At 35.6% G+C, this 19,745-nt stretch overlaps 1 protein-coding gene across 1 annotated transcript in view; it reads left to right on the top strand.

The window, feature by feature from the left end:
* LOC116508883 (potassium channel subfamily T member 2-like) overlaps positions 1-18,951 on the top strand; it is a 127,304-nt gene extending 108,353 nt beyond the window's left edge. The window contains 9 exon segments of the mRNA XM_032217679.1: positions 218-277; positions 1,566-1,640; positions 2,667-2,750; positions 4,514-4,608; positions 16,292-16,308; positions 16,311-16,366; positions 16,368-16,429; positions 16,431-16,470; positions 18,817-18,951. Coding sequence (XP_032073570.1) covers positions 218-277; positions 1,566-1,640; positions 2,667-2,750; positions 4,514-4,608; positions 16,292-16,308; positions 16,311-16,366; positions 16,368-16,429; positions 16,431-16,470; positions 18,817-18,951 — 624 coding nt within the window.
* The last annotated feature ends 794 nt before the right edge of the window (positions 18,952-19,745 follow it).

Raw genomic sequence — 19,745 nt, 5'->3', positions numbered from 1 at the left:
GCTGTTGTTTTGGATAGACAAAATGCAAAGGCATTTATCTTCTGAATTATACAAAAAGGCACAGATTAAGAAATGGAAGGATTTTGAAAATTTAAAGATTACATTCAGTGCTTGTTGTTCACATAGTTTTTATTTATTCTGAATCCTATACATATTTTTTCTATGCTTGCTTAGTCCTCAGAAATTGCTGAATTTTTCATGCATGTTATCCCTCTAGGTATCAGTGGCTTTAATAAGTCTGTTGGAAACTACACTACTGAGCTATCTCAGTTACAAAGTAAGTACTTATTATTATATTCTCTCAGAGCCAAATTACATCATGATCCAGTCTTTTGCAGGGTGATATTCTAGGCATAGCAGTGTATTTAGTCTTCAAGTATAATATTTAGATAATAGCAGAATTTTCTATTTTTAAAACCCTAGCAATTAAATAAATATACATTCTGATAAATAAATCTCTCTCTCTCTCTCTCCAACTACCATGCACTTTAAATCTTTTTTATTAATTTCTAAATATTTATTCAGAAACTAATATTTTATTAGTTGTTTTTGCTTTGTTATGCACAACCCAGAGTCACTTGTGAGATGGGTGGCTATATAAATTGGACAAAGAGAGAGAGAGAGAGAGAGAGAGAGAGAGAGAGAGAGAGAGAGAGAGAGAGAGAGAGAGAGAGAGAGAGAGAGAGAGAAAGAAAGATAGATTTTAGTTGATAGCACATTTTTTCAAGCAAGATTTTTTCTGCCAGATACTGTGACATACTATTTTTTGAGATGCGGCATCTTAATATCAGGAAAAAGAATGCAGAAACTGTATAATTCCGTTGCGTGCACTTATTAGAAATTAAAATATATTGTTGCTGTATTGATCACATTTGACTTGTAAATGTAATTGAATATTTATTACTCTGAATGAAATCTGTGTTATGTTTTTTGTAGTAAGGTTTCTCTATATTCTTTTAACTATTAGGAAGCATTTTATACTTCTAATAATGACAGTGATAAAAAATGGGAAATTTAGGAAAAGCTTCAATTATCTACGCTTCTTATATTCAAATTGAATAAATATTCTTCAGATTTATTTATTTTGTTAGTACTGTACAACTAACTGAAAGAGTGATTTGGTATACATTCCTGGGCCATTTTTGAGAGCGACATAATCATCTATAAACTGGTTATCTACATACATACATGAAGTATATACATGAAATATACAGGTACAGATGCACACATACACAGACATACAGTACATATGAAAACTCATGCCTGTACATGTAGCTATTAGGAAATAGAGCTCTCTGGAGACTATTCAGCTGAGCTGCACAGAAGACAGAGCTGGTTAGCTTACATCTAGTCAAACATGACATTGCTCCGGCTCCTTCTTCTAAAAAGGATTTGCTATGTACAGCTCTATTTTGCCTAGTAAGAAATTTGAATGTTTCTCAGTGAACTATATATACGTCCTGTATGCTGCCAGGTATCACCTATGATGAATTATGGTTTTACTACGGGGAAAAATCATTGCTGGCTGTTAGTGCTGCATTTTATTTTACCTTGATTTTTAAAAGGGAAACATATGGGAACAAGTGGTACGCATTCCTTTTCTGCTGGAAATCATCAATGCTATTCCTTTCATCATTACGGTAAGTTTCTATCTATGACTTTTATGGGAGAGGAGAGGGAACAGCGACCTGAAGACTGGAAAATTATATTCATGAAATGAAGCAAGGTTTTCTGTGAATATATGGAAAAATTATGAGGTCCATTCAATTTTAATGCTCAGCACAAATTCCTTGATTTGATTTTTTTTTCTTTTAATATGGACAGATGACTTGTGATCTCTAGTTCACAGGAAACCCCGTTCATTTTCCCCATAGTGATAGTATTTATCAGTTATATAGTAGAGATTGAAAGAACTCTTTGTATAAGAATTTGAGAAGGGAAGCAGCTCCATTGGGAATAAGATTGGTTGATTCTGATTGCAAGTAATGGCAACAGAAAATACATTTTTTCATCAATTCCGTTGCACTAATCCCACTGAATGCAGATTGTGCCTTTCAAGTCATTTTATAATCTATCATATATGATCCCTGAAGAATGACAAGATTCCTTGTGTTACATGTTACTTGCAGATGATTCTGTTTGATGGATATCAGAATTCAAAATTATGCTCTTGTAAAATGATATATACTGTTCATTTTATGCAACATCCACCATCAAAAGTGCCTTATGGAATCTTTTTTAATCATCCCCTCCACACTCATACATACACCAGTCTATAAGGCCTTGATCCTACCTCAAGCAGTACACAGTACACTTAAACGTAGGGAGGCACAAATTGTAGTCATTAACCCATGGTTAATTCAGTTCTATCTATTTTGGTTTAGATGTAAACTTCACTTCAGAAGTAAGTTTCTGGAGATTATATTGGGACAATAATTTTAATCAAAAGTAAGGATTGGGATTGAAAAAGAATGGCTCAAATATCAAAATTGTTCCTACTTGGGTGAATTGTGTTCTGTTATAGTTTTGCCAGCTCTACTGTTATCAAGTCAAAAAACACAGATATATGGGACTTAAGTATTTTAGATGTATTTTTTCTGTATTTAGATGCAATTACAGTGAATGAATGGAGCACATATGTCATATGTTGTGTTCTTTTTTCTTAGATTTTCTGTCCTTCATTGAAGAATTTATTTATCCCAGTGTTTTTAAATTGTTGGCTTGCTAAACATGCTTTGGAGAATATGATTGTAAGTATGACAAAGTAGTTAAGATTTGTTTGAAGGGAAATACATATAGTGATATATCTAGTGTAGGAGTTCAAATGTCTTATTTATTTTCATAATAAAACTATTGGTCCAGCATTAATTCCTTTGATTCCTTTTTTTGTTTTTGTTTTTGTTTTCTAGCCTCCACCTGAGTATCTTTTCATGTCCCAACTTAATAAATACTCATTATTTTTGGCTATTATACTATGCTGCTAGGCAGAAAGCGGGGGGGGGGGGGGGAATAAATATAGGGAAATTGCCAAATAACTATATTTATTTATGCTTGGTGTGCTTGGCTTAGAGGCCTGCATTAATTTTGAAAAGATTATTTCAAAAGTTCTTATTAAAAAGCAAAAAGGTCCTTCATTTTTCATTTTTCATTTTATTTATTTTTATCAAGCAAGTATTGGATAGATATAATATAAACGTGGTTATGAATACATGAAATGGATACAGAGTCAGGTAGCGCATTCCAGGCATTGACCACTCGGTTGCTGAAGTCGTACTTTCTGCAGTCGAGTTTGGAGCCTTGAGTTTGGATACGTTGTGTGTCCTAGTGTGATTGAAGGTCTAAGGTAGTCATTGACAGGCAGGACATTGTAGCAGATAATTTTACGCTTAGGCCAGACCGAAGGCGGCACAGTTCTAAGCTGTCTAAGCCCAACGTTTCAAGTCTGGTGGCACCAGGGATTCTCTGTTGCGAGCAGAGGAGTGGAGGGCATTTCAGTACTGTTGGAATCTAGGCAAATATGATTATAAACATTAGCTTCTGTTCAAAAATTTTCATTTAAATTCAGATTTTATTGAACAGCCCCATTAATGTTTTAAGTTTGATTTCCATCTGCTAAAGAGAAATAACAGTAATTATTACTTGCTTTACAGATTTTTGGTAATCTGGTCATTGTTAGCCATACAGAGGCTACATACTACAGGTAGTTCTTGACTTATGAGCACATTTAGAACCAGAATATCCATTGCTAAGCAAGGGGGGTTGGTAAGTGAGTCACAGCTGTTTGCCACAATTGTTAAGTGAATTATTGTAGTTGTTAAATGAATTGTGTGGTCATTAAGTGAATCCAGTTTCCTGTTGAGTTTGCTTTTCAGAAAACATCTGGGAAGGTTACAAATGGTGTTAACTTTACCCTGGAATCTGCAACTGTCATAAAAACATGCCAATTGGGGATGTTGTGATAGTCGTAAGTGTGGGGACTGGTTATAAGTAACTTTTCAGTGACATTGAAGCTTTGAATGTTTGCAAAAAAAATGTTTGTAAATCAAGGACTACCTGTAGTTGGCTTATTGTAATTTGTTCTATAAATTTTGCCTTCGGCCCCAGAAGATACAAAATATGCAGAATTCTGTGTTCTTTTTCCTGTCATAAAAATATTGTAAAATTGAAGCGAAATTACCCACTGTTTCTCATTCTGAATCTAAAGTCTTCTTATTTACTTCTTAAGCCATAAGTAGCTGAAATTACAATGTAATTTTAAGGAATTATGGTTTCATATATGGTTAGTTGATGTTTATGGACCCGTTTCTGATATTCTGTATGAAAGGGCACCCTGTGATTTAGTGGTAATGTTAGCTTTGATGACACCTCATTTCAGAAAACCCAACTAACTGTTTCATTATTTAACTGAACTGCCTTTTTCATTTAAAAAATTGCATATTTCTTGGCTGCTGCCTCACATTTTATTTAATGAGCTGGTTTCATAATTTTGTTGTTGGTTGGACTTTTCAAATAGAATGATCTTCATAGAGCCATCCAGCGCACACAGTCTGCAATGTTTAATCAAGTTCTGATTTTAATATCTACATTGCTGTGTCTTATCTTTACATGGTAAGTTCCATGTAGTTTATTATTACTGTTTTATTCCAAGCCAAAGTTCTAATGTTGTCTTGTTTAGGAAAATAAATAATGACAGAGGAAAGAATACTAAAATATATATGTAAATAATCTCCATTATGTGAAAATATTACAATCCATTTACATACTCCTTTAATTAAGTGGGAGATAAAACCTCTGTCCCCTTTGTTTATATTGCTGTTATATTGCTGTATGTCTTCCCAAGGAATTGGTCCAGAGGGGGAAACTGTTCCTGGGGGGAAACTTTCTTTATACAACGCTAGCATTGGGATGCAGGCAAATATTACAAATCACATCAGGAAAGGATTTAAAGAAACCTGACGAATATGGTTATTAATTTGTTTTCCCCCCAATATTTTTATACTTGTTTTTGTTATGATTACATAATTCCTGAAATCAAATTTGAACTTTAAAATGAACTTCTTAATTGCTTTCTCTTCAAACTTTATAAAACACTGAAGTCACACCATTTTGCATTGCTAATGTTTGCTACCTTTGATCTTTATAGAATAATTGCTAAAGAATGGTAGCAATATTACAAGCGATGCCTTCTTTTCTCCCCAAGTCTTCTCCCTTTCTTGAGTTACGGGAAATAAAATATTTGACAGCAACCCATCACTGATAAGGAGCCCAGTGCTGCTTGCCAGGGAACATTGCGTTCAGAGTGAAGGCTGTGTTTTGTAAGTGACAGGAAAAGATGAAGAAAAAAGGCAAGTTGACCTACACCAATTATTGCTGCCTTCTGCATCTGCAGACACCAGCATATTATGTCTCATTTTATTCTGGTCTTGTTCTGGCCCTTGTAGAGTGAGGGAAAATAAACTAAATACTGACAAAAATACCAATGACAGACTTGTTAGGGAAGGAAATAAAGCAATTATCTATCATAATAATTGAAATCACATTCAGGCTGGTTTAAAACTGTCCTCTGTTGATTTCTCTTTGTTTATATTGCTGTTCCTTTGAATCTTTTAATTACTGCATTATATTTTTAAAGGGCTACTAGTAAATATGAATATTTTAGATGATGCCTTACATATACCGATCGTTATACTCTGCCAGGCAACTGTATACACATTTTTGTAAGAGCTTGTAATACTCTTAGCTGTCCTGCTTCAGGCCTTAATATATGGGCAGCCCCGGATTCTTGCTTCGTGCCATGAACCTCTGCCGAACCCACAACGGAGAGGCAGAGGCCTCTCAAAGGACCAGTTGCCATGTGGTTGGGCAGGCGCTGTACAGTGTCAGATGCGCTGCAGTGTCCCAGTTATAGTCTGGTCACAATCTCATCACCTTCACAAAAACAGAGGGAGACGCTCTGTGTCAAGACCGAGTCTTCTCACCTCCCGAGTACTTTATCTTCACTCCTTTTCTATCCAACTCTCAATGAGGACGTAGAAAGCTTTCACAGTCTGATACTTTTTCGATATGAGCTTGTTTGTTTGAAAATTGGTTGCAAAAATCAGCTTAATCAAAGTGGGTTTCATGTGGAAGTAAATTCATGCGGTTAATAATGTCAATTTTGCACGTGTATCTGGATCAGGGCCCCCTCTCCACCAACACCTCACCCTCCCTCCTTTTCTCATCTGATGCTTTATTACTTATTATATAACAATGACAAAAATGCATAGTCAGCTTGGTAAAACAGGCCATTTTGAATGAAGGGCCAACTATTTCCCCCTCAAGTTAACTGCAATTGCAAATTACTCAACTAACAAATTGGTATTTCTTCACTATTTTCTTTATTTTATCCCCATTCTATGAGTTTCTAAATAGGGTCAGACCGTAATGGCACATAGTAAGCTGGGCCCACAGACGCAATTTGGTCTGATGGTTAAGGCACGAGCCTAGAAACGAGCAGCCTGTGACTTCCAGCGCTTCCTTAAGCATGAAAACATGACAGTTGGTCTGTCTCAGCCCACAACGTCAGGTTCAGATAAACAATCCAGTGGGTCAATTCCTGTCACAGAGCAATGGATTTATATTTGAATCCCCCACTAAAAGCAGACCCTGCATTTGTAGGAAAACGTTAGGGGAAAAGAAAATAGTAAACTGGGCCCAGAATGACGAACTGGGTAGAAAAACAGCAACAACAACAAAAAAGACACAAGACCGAGTGTGGTTTAGAGGTTAGGGTAGGTCCAAGCCAATTTCAGTGAGGGAACTGAAGCTAATTTTGATTTGATTAAGTTTATTTTATACCACAGACCTGAGGTCATAGTGACAGCAATCAGTTAGGGCCAGCGTACCTGCGAGACCGCCTACTGCCACATACCTCCCAGCGGCTGGTAAGATCCCACAGGGTGGGCCTCCTTCAGATGCCGTCAGCCAGACAATGTCGGCTGGTGGGCCCCCGGAGGAGAGCCTTCTCTGTGGCTGCTCCGACCCTTTGGAACCACTACCCCCGGAGATCCGGACCTCACCCACCCTCGTGGCCTTCAGGAAAGCCGTTAAGACCTGGCTGTTCCGGCAGGCCTGGGCTGTTGACCTCAGTGTTGAGGTCCAGCCCCGATTAGAACGAATGCATGTGTTGTGTTTTAAATTGTCTTTCTTATTTTTTTTCTATTTTTTTTTTCTTCTCTTCCTTTTTTGTAAGCCGCCCGGAGTCCTTCGGGATTGGGTGGCATATACATTTTAATAATAAATAAAAATAAATAAATAAACAGTTTCCCAAGATGTTTGGAACCACCCCTATTTTTAGAAATGACCATTCTGATTGCTTATAGAATTTATAAAATTTGTTAATTTGATCAATAAATGAAAATTGTAACTATACAAAGTAAATTTTAACAACATATCCCACTTATTATTTTCATAGATTAAGAAAATTGTATTAGTGGTAATTATGACCTCATGTCTGTAACAGCTTAGCTATTATTGATTTATTTACCCCATTCTGCTGCTTTGGTCCACATCTGAGATACAATTTAAAATTTTATGAGATGGAATATTGGAGCTGATTGATCATTTCTCAATTATGATTCAAATTATATAGCATTCTGGGTTATTCTGTGATAGTATATATCATTTGAGAAATTCTGACTTGTATTTTTTCACTCCCTTATGCCTCATAATATGTACTAAGAGAAAGACAAGCTTTATATGGCAGAACTGAGGGTTTGTCCTTTATCCATTATACCAATAGTTTTATTTTCTGTGCTTTTAAACATGTATATTCTCCAATATATTTAAGAAAGATTAATATAATGATTTTTCAAAAAGAAGATCTGGGCTTTAAAATGTTACCTGTTTTATAACAGGAATGGGATTTTATTTTTACTGACAGAAAATTAATCTCACTGTCTATCAACGTTTTGATTTCTTAACTATATGAGCACTCTTGCTTAACAATTTGCCTTGTTTCTATTGGTGTATTTATCACAGGTTTTGAATAAAGTAGTTCTTGTTTTGGATGTCATTAAATTGTTTGAAGTCTCTCCTTCTGGTATAAATTACTCAAAATAATTCATTTATAACCATGTCTTATTTTGGATAATTTCACAGAGGAGTTGTACCATTTATATAATATACAATTTTTCACAGAGTTCTTAATGCAATTATTTCAGAAACTATCCATGAATTTTCTACTCAGTTACTTTTAGGAGAATTGCTGCTGGCTTTCTTATCGATCCAGCCTTGTGAAACAACATTTTTATGAACTTCTGGTCATTTGAGAGAAATAATTTTCCAAAATGTGTGCCTGGACTGGGATTTGGCAAGTTGGGCACAGACAGTAGGTTCTGTTTTGCACATCTACTGAAGTGTCAAGCATAAAAACCATAATGTACAGCAGTAAAGTTATTCGTTTTTTCCTCCCCTAGAATCCACGATGAGTGCCAGTTTATCAGAGTGACACTGGCTAAGGCATCAGGCTAGAAAGCAGGAGACTGTACTGGGTATGAGGCCATCTGGGTGACCCTGGGCCAGTCTCTCTCAGCCCTAGGAAGGAGGCAAACCACTTTCACAAAACTTTGCAAAGAAAACTTCAGGGACTAGTCCAGGCAATCACCAGGCATCAAAAACTGATTCAAACACATACATGCATGTATGTGCGCACACACACACACAAGCCCACACTGAAGTAAGAAAATGCTATAGGCAATGCTAGAATTCAGCATATTTTTAATATTGTATTAGGAAGAATTAATATATGTCATATGTTAATCACGGGCAAGACAAATGGATTTAGCAAGAAATTTTTAATATTTATGTACCATACAACATAATTCAACAGATAAATATTGTGACATTTTCCAAGTATTGCTGTGTAACAAATGCAAGTGCTTAGCTTAATGGCAAATAATCTATCTTGCAAGTTTAAAGTTCTAAACAAGGCTGATAAAGTCTTTGGTAGATGGACCTTAATGGCTCACAATATAACAGCTTTTATATTTCTGTTTAGCTTAGAAACAAATTCAGTAAGTGGAGGCCCAGCTTTTTGGATAGACTGTAAAATTCAGTATTAGGAATTTACGTTTTATGCTTTGCAGATCACAGTTGCAAAAGCAGTTTGCAGTGAGCCACAGTATGTCCTTCCCACGAATGATGACCTGTCACTTTCCAAAGTGTGGGAACAGTTATGTTAGCCTGTAAAGAAAGTGTTGCCATGAATGCTGCATTGTGACTTTTTTATTTCATATAATTACATGTTAAAGAGCAAAGCCTGACAAATCAATCATATATTTACACATAGCTCATTGAGTCTTTCCTAAGGGCTGCATTCTGACTTCAATTATGTATAGAAGACTTTACATAAGACAAAATTATGATTTTGTGTGTCATCCTCTTGGCATTTACCTTTGCATTTATACGTTTATATGAATTCCATGGATTGATGGCAGAGTTGACCGAAATTGCCTCCTCTTCATGTGAATGGTAGAGGACATAATTTGTAAATTCTAAATCAAGAGATTTAAGGTAGGGAAGGGTCACTTCTACGTCATAAATTTGCCTAAAGGAAAAACAAAATTTCTACTACAGGCCTTATCAATGAAGAAATTGGACATAGTATTGGATTAAATTTCTTGCCAATTAAATTAGCAGAAAGCAGATTAGTGTTAATACCTTGGGTGTGATTCTGAAAATAGGACCAGGCCAGAGATGTGCAGTCAGGTGAGGCAGGGGAGGCAGAGCATCACCACTCCCATCATGAAAAGGAAAAAAAAAGGGAAAGGAAAAAGGAAGAGCTGAGGTCAGGCTGAGCTAGTTGCTGCCTCAACGTGGATGACTCTGTTTAACTGTTTAAAAAGCTTCTAAAAAAGAGCCCTCTACTATGAGGCAGGAGAACAGTGTGCCTCATCTAGTCTGACTTTAGGCATTTATGATTACTCGAGCAGAGTTAAGCAAGGGTTAAAAGCCTAAACATTCCTGACGTAGGTGAGGCATGTCGTTCTCCTGCCTCATAGTAGAGGGTGCTTGTTTGGGGGGGGGGGCTTCTTCAGAGGACCCGAGGCAAGAGCAGAGTTGAAATCCTCTCTGAAACAGCTGGAAAAGGTACGTGGTATCAATTAGATAATTAATATCCTCCCCATAAAACCAACATTTTGTTAAAAGAAGGATCAAAGGCATTTTTTAAAAAAAAAACTGATAAACCTTCCTGATTAAATAAAGGGCCCAAAATATGCACAGCAATCCCAGGATTCTGTAACATAATTCCATGCTCATTGCAATAAGTGCATATATTCTGAATAATTGATCTTGCTTTCTAGATTATGACCTGCCAGTGTGACATGATGTAGTTGAACAATTTGTTGTTTCAATCCAGCTGTATAAACTGCAGCTATACTTGCAGAAGGAAAGCTGCTTATATCTAAAAGTAGCACATAATCAATAATTCATCTTAAAAATAATAGCAATACTATTATTTTGTATTCCTTGCTCTTAGTGCTTACTACTACTGACAGCACAAGACAGATGTATTATGCTTTCAAGAATCATTGGCTACACAATCACATAAAGTGCAATATTATAACAGTTTTCACTCTAAATTGCATACAGAATCCAATTTATGTCTCTGATTTTTCAAGTGAAGCAGCAGGAAAGGCAGGCAGAAATCTCTCTCTGGAGCATACAAGGGAAAAGACGCAAGAAAATGCATGCAGGAAGATACCAGCTAATTTTGATGGTTATACCCCTCCCTCTTTTGGACAAATGTACATTGAAATAAAAATAGTACCAGAAAGGAACATCATTGTGTTCAAAAACTGTAGTGTACATTTATAGACTCAGAATGCCTGAATTTAGGTGTTTATAGCAGTGCTTTCCCTTGTTGTCCCTGGGTTGCAAATTATTAAATCCATCAATTGATTGGTTGATTATGTGTCATCAAGTCAACCACGTTATGAACTTTTAGCAACTCATAAATAATAGCAATAGCACTTAGACTTTTGCATTGCTCCATAGTGCTTTACAGCAGCTCTGAGCAGCTTACAATCTCAGCATATTGCCCCCAACAGGCTGGGTCCTCATTTTACCGACCTTGGAAGGATGGAAAGCTGAGACAATCTCGAGCCTGTTAGGATTGAACTCCTGGCTGCAGGCAGAGTTAGTCTGCAATACTGCATTTAACCACTGTGCCTCCTGCAGTGATGATCTGCCCTTAACCTGGTCTTCTCACGTCTTCCAATAGTCTGCCCATCACCACTGTTAACACCATTTTGCCACTGGGGATTTTTTTTCCTAAACACTAACAGTGTTTTAATATTCTCATTGGGTTTGTAAACCATAGGTCTTCCTAAATATTTCAGATTAGGAATACAATTATTTGGGAATTTGGGGGCAATTCATACAAATTCCCCCATGGAATTCGAAGATGATTAAATTAATTCCCACCAGCCTCAAGGTAATAAAGCTGTTTTATTTTTAAATTTTACTAGAGGTTTATTTCCTCCGTCTGCAATATTTCTTCATATTACACATGTCATGGCATGTAGGAAAGCAGCACATTCTGCTGCAAAGCATCATATAACGCCACATTAATCTAAGTATCTGTTTTGGCAGACAAAGAGAAACAAGAGGTGGCAGTAGGGGGTGTATAAAAACTAGAATCACCTGAAGATACAAGTGGGACAACTATGGCTTACTCAAATACCAATACGTTAAGTCATGTCACATGAAATGTTTCATGAGAAATATTTTTTTTGTTAATTATGTTTTTGACATTCACTGTAGTTCTTAAAATTTGTTGTGAGCCGCCCAGAGTCCCTAGGGAGTGGGCGGCATACAAATTCCATGAAAGTTTGAAAGTTTGAAAGTTATGCTTCTGGCCCATTCATAGTGTGCATGTAATTTGTATTTTGGAATTTTCCTTATTAACCATTAGCTTACCTCCTTTTATGCTGTAGTTGTTACTCTGTAGTTTTTTGCCTCTTCTTGGGAATTGCATTCCAAAAAGCTTTAATATTCCTTTGTCATGCTTGTGTTGTTTTCCTAATTTATTAAAGCATTAATTTCACAATTCTAAAGGGGGAAAAACAGGATGAGAAGAAAAAGATGGAAAAAGAAAACAAACATTAAAGCATTAGATTTATTTAAAATATAATAATATAAATTTAAATATAAATTTTAAAAAATAATATAAATCTGTCTATTGAAATAGCTTTTCATTAGTTAAAATGTTAGATAAGTATTACAATAAATCAAAATTGAAATCAGGTGATTATATCATATAAACAACCAAGATCCAAGTAATAACAAAGTAGCAGCCTGAGTCTTTCAAATTTTTCCCCTGAGAAGAGATAAAAGCTACATAGGGCTAGAAAAATAGTGACATCGTCACTGTGAAGATTGCCAGAAATGTCCTTTACCTTCTACCATTTCCCCGAATTGTAAGATTTGAGCCCTTTTAGAATCTCATGAATGTTTGTAGAATGCCACGAATATTCTCATCAGAACTCTTGCATTGCGGCATTGGGCTGTAGAACATTCCACAATATTATGTCTTCCCCATAATTTTAGACATTTCAGACTAGGAGCGCTGACCATGGAGAACTGAAGAAGATGAAAGAGAAATTTCTATACATTTTGCATCTGACTGTAACGTTTCATGTATCTTTTTAGCTTTGAGATCTTCATGAATAGTTTTATCTTGGAAGTACATCATTTTTAAAAATAAGCGCTATTGTTAGGTAAGAGGCTACGAATAACTGCAGCTGTAAGGAAATTGCTCCCCAAGTCCTATAATGAAGGTGAACATGGCAGTCATTTTGAAGTTGCCACTGAGCAACTTCACCATTCTGAAATGAACAAATAGCACTTTAGTCAACTCCTGTTCAGGAACTGATCTTCATGGACTTTGAAGGGGAAAAAAGAAAAGAATTTCCACAATGAAAGGCCAGCACAGAAAGCTGCATTTCTTACATCTAATGAGAGCCAAGTAAAGAGCTTTTCTCCATCAGCTGTTCGGAAAAGCCTGGCTCACATGCCTCCCAATACCTCCATCCAACCCCAATTCCACGGTTAACATTACAGAGGAAGCCATTTTTTTTGGGGGGGGGCTACCATTACAATTTAGGACAGTTGTTCTAAACACCAGGAAAGTTGCTGTTGTGCCATGATTTTCTCCAACTTGTGGTTAAATTTTAACCTTCTATTCGGGAAATAAATGCTTGGAATGGTTTTGTTTGTTCTTTTGGGATAAACATGAAGTGCATTTTTTTCACGGGGAAGTGCTAATGATTAAAAAACAGCAAACAATGACTCAATATTCTAAAGTTCAGACAGTACATAAGTGGGACTAATTTTAGGCATTAGGGTTATTCCTTTTTTTTCCCCATCCAGTGCACAGTTTCACTGCAGCTTATAATTTTGCCCTTCATTAAGACCAAAGTTCTTTTCAAAATGTAGATGTTCAAGCAAATTAAGGGGCTGCAAGGTGTTTTTCATGTCTTTTTAGTAAAATATTAGCCATTATGCACAGGCAGATTCAGATGAAACTAAGGAAAAGCAGGGAGAGATTGGGCCTGCAGAACCTTTTAATGGATAGTAATAAGAAAAGACCACATTTTATTGATAAAGCTGTTCAAAGGGTTTGATACCTCACAAACCACGGATTTGCTCTTTGCACCCCGGTTGCTATCCACATCCTCTCCTCTTTGCTAGGATTTTCTATTTATTTATTTTTTGTGGTTTTGCAGCTCTTTTTATTATACTGATATATCTATGCTGGTATATGCCAGTGCACCCTTAGGCAGCTCCCTTAACTTCCTCCCTCTGACTTGTTTAGTGATTGGTTGTAGCATCATAGTTGGCATTTGACGACTGGCCGATCTCTCTTCCCATAGCAGCCATGGCACTTAAATGCATTTTTGTTTTTCTCCACTGGCAAAAACAGTTGAGGATATCTTGTAATAGGCATTATTGCTATTTTGTCCTGCTTTCCTTACTTATTTAAAAACTGCTTATACAATGTTTGATTCTTGTAAAAACATTATTTTTAAAGGCAACTCTAAATAAATCCATATTACTAATTCCAGAATCTGGAAATATTGTGCTAATAAATTTTACAATAAATAAATAAAATAGGGTAGTACTCAACTACAACAGTTCATTTAGTGACCATTCAAAGTTATAAGATGACTGAAAAAAGTGACTTATGACCATTTTTCACACTATAACAGCATCGCCCAGGTCACATGATCCAAATTCAGGTGCTGGGCTATTGACCGATATTTATGACAGTTGATGTGTCCTTTGATCACGTTACCACCTTTTGTGACCTTCTGTTGAGCAAATTCAATGGGAAAGTCAGACTCACTTAACAACCATGTACTAACTTAACACTGCAGTGATTCACTTAACAATTGTGGCAAAACAAGATTGTAAAATGGGCCAAACCACTTAACAAATGTCTCGCTTAGCAACATAAATGTTGGTCTCAATTGTCATAAGTCAGGGACTATCTGCAAATAAGTTATAGATTTACCCCCATTACTTTAGGAGTAAAGAAGATTTAGGATCCTTGAAATACCCAATTCCAGGCTTATCTATTTCAGAGCCACCATCACCGAGGAGCGTTAAAATGAATCTTTCCCTTTCTATGACTCTTCTTACACATCCTCTTGCACAAAGTGTCAGAGTTTATTAAAGGAAACCATTTTAATTATCTATGAAAAAGCTCTGCTCTTTTCAGTAGTGAGAATCCCAAGCAAGTTTCCATGGCCACAGAGTTCGACATGCTGCATAGGACCATTTTGGGAAATGATCAAGTGGAACATACCCGCTTGTTTTCCCCCACATATGACTGCCTTTGTTATTATAGTGTCAAAAATTTCAATTCCCTTAAGAACTCTCCAAGGGGATTCTAAGTCTGCTCAAGAGAGTTCTTTGAACAGCGCGATCTGTGCATTCAATCATCAGTCTGTAAACTTCCTGGCTTCAGAGCTCCTTTCAGAATATACTTCTTTGGGATTTCACTATGGTTGGTTTTTTTTTTCATTTCAAGTAGTTGAAGCCCAATTTTTTAACCTTACACTTCTTTTCCTTAAGTATAATTCTAAACACATGCCACATATGGAGTATATCACTTTGTTGCCAGCAGTTTTAGACATTAATGGCTGTGTGTATTATTTGAGCGGACAGCACATTTACACTGTTATACAACACAGTATACAATTATTCAAACTGTATACTCACTACATTGTAGCCAAGTGTCCTTTTATTCAGTGTTGTCACATAAAAACGATATACTTAAATATTACAAATGTGAGGGGTTGTACTTCTGTGATATATTCTGTGTGTGTCTGTGTGTGTGCATATAACATCACCTACATACATACATACATACATACATAACATACATACATTGTTGAGTAACTGCAGAGGAATATTGTTGAGGTAACTTTGCACTGAAGATATCCAAGCTTGTTTATGTACAGAATCACTTCATTAAATTGTGCAGCATAGTATAACTACATATTCAAGCTTTTTTTAGGTTATTATCAGGTTTAGATTTTCATTAAATTGACTGTAGATAAGGATGGGATGGAATTATATATTCATGCTTGCATATGCTAACATGGTGTCTCTAAATATTGTTCAAAAGTATGTAGTAATTGAGGCTATCTAGGGTGACTCAGCCTTCCATCCTTCCGAGGTGGGTAAAATGACGGACCCAGATTGTTGTTGGGGGCGATATGCTGACTCTCTGTAAACCGATAGAGAGGGCTGAAAGCCCTATGAAGCGGTATATAAGTCTAACTGCTACTGCTATGCTATTAATGCTGTAAAATCTCAGTTCAGCTGTCTTCTGCCTGCTGCTATGATAGCTATTATAGGCCCCTATAATAGGAAAGACTATAATTTTAACATTCTTTCCAGAAAAGTAACTTTATGATCATTAAGTGACCATAATGACTATTTAAGAAACACATAGCTTTCATATGATCTCAAGTTGCTCAGTGTTTCAAATGAAAAAGTGCATTTTTTTCTATTGTTACATTCAGTTAATTGGGTCCTATATATGTCAGTGTTTGAGATCAGTGATAACATGGGTTCATTAATTTTGAAATATGCAGACTTCGGTGAAATATAAAACAGTACTTTGATTTTTTCTTTTACATTAACACAATGTGTATATGAAATAATTAATCCCTTGACCAAAGAGAATTGTAATGTATCTAATTACAGATGTTTCTTTTTTTAATCCATTTTTCTATAGTATTTGTGGAATACAACATCTGAACGAGCAGGAAACAAGCTGACCTCTCTTGACTCCCTCTATTTCTGCATAGTGGACGTTTTCCACTGTAGGATTTTGGGGATGTTCTCCCAAGATCTGGCCTTCCAAATTGTGGTTGTATTATGATCTGTGTTGCCCTTGTAGTATTACCAATACAGGTAAAAATATTATTATATTTATAAAAAGGACAGAATACTAGCATTTTAATTTTGAACTTTTTTACACTTGCATTTTACATCATTTCAAAATCTTCATTTACATATAAAATAATTTCTTTGTTCTCTAGCATTAGTATACCATTTAGTATAGTATAGTATCGTATCGTATCGTAAAGCTAAAGGTTCCCTTTGCACATATGTGCTAGTCATTCCCGACTCGAGTTCAGTGCTCATCTCTGTTTCAAAGCCGAAGAGCCAGCGCTGTCCAACGATGTCTCTGTGGTCATGTGGCCGGCATGTTTAAATGCTGAAGGCAAATGGAATGCTGTATAACTTCCCACCAAAAGTGGTTCTTATTTTTCTACTTGCATTTTTACTTGCTTTCGAACTGCTAGGTTGCAGATGCTGGGACAATAACGGGAGAGTATAGTAATGGTATATATAATATGGCATAGCATAGCATAGCATAGTATAACTTGAACATTGGGCGCCAAACTTGAACATTCGGCACTATCTAACAACATGAAATTCAATGATGAAAAAAGTCCTGTTTAAGCAATGGGTTGGACTAGAATATCTCCAAAGTCCCTTCCAACTCTGTTATTCTATTATTCTATTCTATTCTATTAATGTGAACATGTGGGATTAAGAGGATTAATAACTTTGCTTTAGGATTAAATTGTAAACTGTACTTATATTCATAGTATATAATTGTACTTATATTCAAATAACAAATTGGGAAAAAGCATGTTCTTCCCTACTTTAGCTCATTTAATAAATATTAATTCCTTACACCAGCCTTTAATATTATCCACTTTCTACATTATCCACTGTCCTTTTTAAGTTTCTCCATCTATGTTATCTGTAGTAAACATTCTACTAAGCTAGTGGTTCATCTACATATGCTCTGCTTTTCTAGAAATGAATAACAGTTGTTCTATTTCTCTTGTCAAAAACAGCTTCCTTAGTCAGTGATAAATTAATTTTCAAATTCATATTGTTCCTTGCAAACTTTAACAGAAATCATTCATGTTCTCATCATCAATATCACATAATCTCCATGCAAAATTACATACATGCTGATAATATTAGATAGTTTGGGTAAATGAAATGTTTGAAAGAAAACAACAGGCTCCAAGAGTATCAAGGGCCCCTTGTTTCAACCCTGAGCTACAAATATTTCCCTCTGTCGGTACATATATCTTCACTTCTAATTGCATTTCTTATAATGTAATTCATAAATGCACTAAAGAAAGAAATATTACATATCCTTGTCATGCTGTATATATAAATTGAACCCTTCACTTAAAAACATAAAATAAATTTACCCATATTCATAAATACTTAAATAATTTGCTGAAGAGCAGAATTGTCTTCCATACTCTGCCTAGAAGAAAACTATACTTCAGAATCAGAATTCTGCTAAACTACTAACATTCCAAAACATTGATTAAAAATTCTGTCAAAATTCTTCAGCCTTTTCTATGCCTTAATCATTGCTTAGTCATTTTGAATACATTGTTCAAAACTATTTTTTTCCTATGCACTAGACATTTTATCATTACACCAAATCCTTTTTCATTTCTATTTCCATATCTCCATCTATTTTTGTGTTGTTTAGTAATTTAATTCTCTTGGGTCTGTTTCATGCAGCTTCCTGAACGTCTTGCATCTGTCTTCCATTCAGATGGCTCACCATCTAATGATCATCTATAGCTGTGATGTTCTTTTGGGGAAAAAAACAATAACTTTTTTACTTTGATTTATTAATAACCAAAGAAGAATTATGACAATACAAGCCACAATTTCTTTTTAGGGGTAGACTTCTCAGACTAAATCTTGACTCTCTCATTAACAAAGGAGCTAAGTCAAATGAGCGCACATACAAATTTACCGCTTAAATTAATAAATTACAGCTAAAATCTTTACAGAAGAACCAAGGAAGCCAACATACCGCTGCCTACACTCCACTAAGTAGAAAGTACAGTATATGTGATATGGTAATACACATTAATATTCAAGCGTGTTGTGTATTGCTAGGTTATTCTTCTTTGTTCACTTATATATCTATATGTGAGATATTGCCATGATCCAAACTAAATTAAATTGCAACAAACAAATATCTAGACCAGAGATGGGGAACAATGGGCCCTTTATGACTTGTGGACTTCAATTCCTAGAATTCCTGAGCTGAGCATGGCTGGCTCAGGAATTCTGAGAGTTGGAAGTCTACAGGTCATAAAGGGCCCATTGTTCCCCATCTCTGGTCTAGACAATTGGACTACATGGTTTCTTACTCGTTGACTTCTTGAGGCTATACTCATCTTGAAATTTATTTTATTGCAGTTTGAGCAGCTGGCTTATTTGTGGATGGAAAGACAAAAATCAGGTGGAAATTATAGCCGACACAGAGCTCAGACAGAGAAACATGTTGTTTTGTGTGTCAGTTCTCTTAAGATTGACCTCCTTAGGATTTTCTAAATGAATTCTATGCTCATCCTAGACTCCAGGTAAGTCAAGCAGATCAGCATTTATCTCAATTCAGCCAGAAATATTCTCATTTGTTAACAATTTTATTTCACATACAAATGAAATCTTAGCAGTGTTATGGGTCACAGACCTATATATCTGTTAAATTTAAGTTATTCTAAAATTTTAAAAAGGCCTATAAAACATCCAGGACTTCCTTTTACTAGATTTATGTTGTTTCGTCAAATTCTGAGCCTTTTTAATGATTAATGAGATCTATGTAGTAGCCACCAAAGCTGACGTTTTCTGCTGTTAAACATAGATTCCTTTTCAGCGTGCGTAATGCTTTAACATTTGTTGTCAAAGGAAGTGATTTCAACTCATCTCTGCATGAGACTAAGCATTACATGTTGATATGTAGCAAAGCAACTTTGGCATTGATAAAATAATGATGAAATAAATAGGAACATTTTTCTTCTTTAGAAATGTGAAAAAATAAATTATCCTTCAACTATTCTTCTCTCAACTAAGTTTTTCCAAGATAAATTTTAAATGGAAAACCCATGAAATACCATGTAATATTTCTTCTAGTTCTTTTGATTCTTACAAAATGCATTTTTATAGGACTACTATGTGGTTATATTGTGTCCCACTGAGATGGATGTTCAGGTTCGAAGAGTGCTTCAAATTCCCATGTGGTCCCAAAGGGTCATCTACTTGCAAGGTTCAGCACTGAAGGATCAAGATCTCCTGAGAGCAAAGTAGGTACCAAACAATGGGTAAACCTCTTAAAATAATATATTGGT

Source organism: Thamnophis elegans, chromosome 5 (genome assembly GCF_009769535.1).
Source record: "Thamnophis elegans isolate rThaEle1 chromosome 5, rThaEle1.pri, whole genome shotgun sequence".
Taxonomy (NCBI): domain Eukaryota; kingdom Metazoa; phylum Chordata; class Lepidosauria; order Squamata; family Colubridae; genus Thamnophis; species Thamnophis elegans.
The sequence above is the reverse complement of the archived record's forward strand: the minus strand, read 5'-3'. Positions and strand labels throughout refer to the sequence as shown.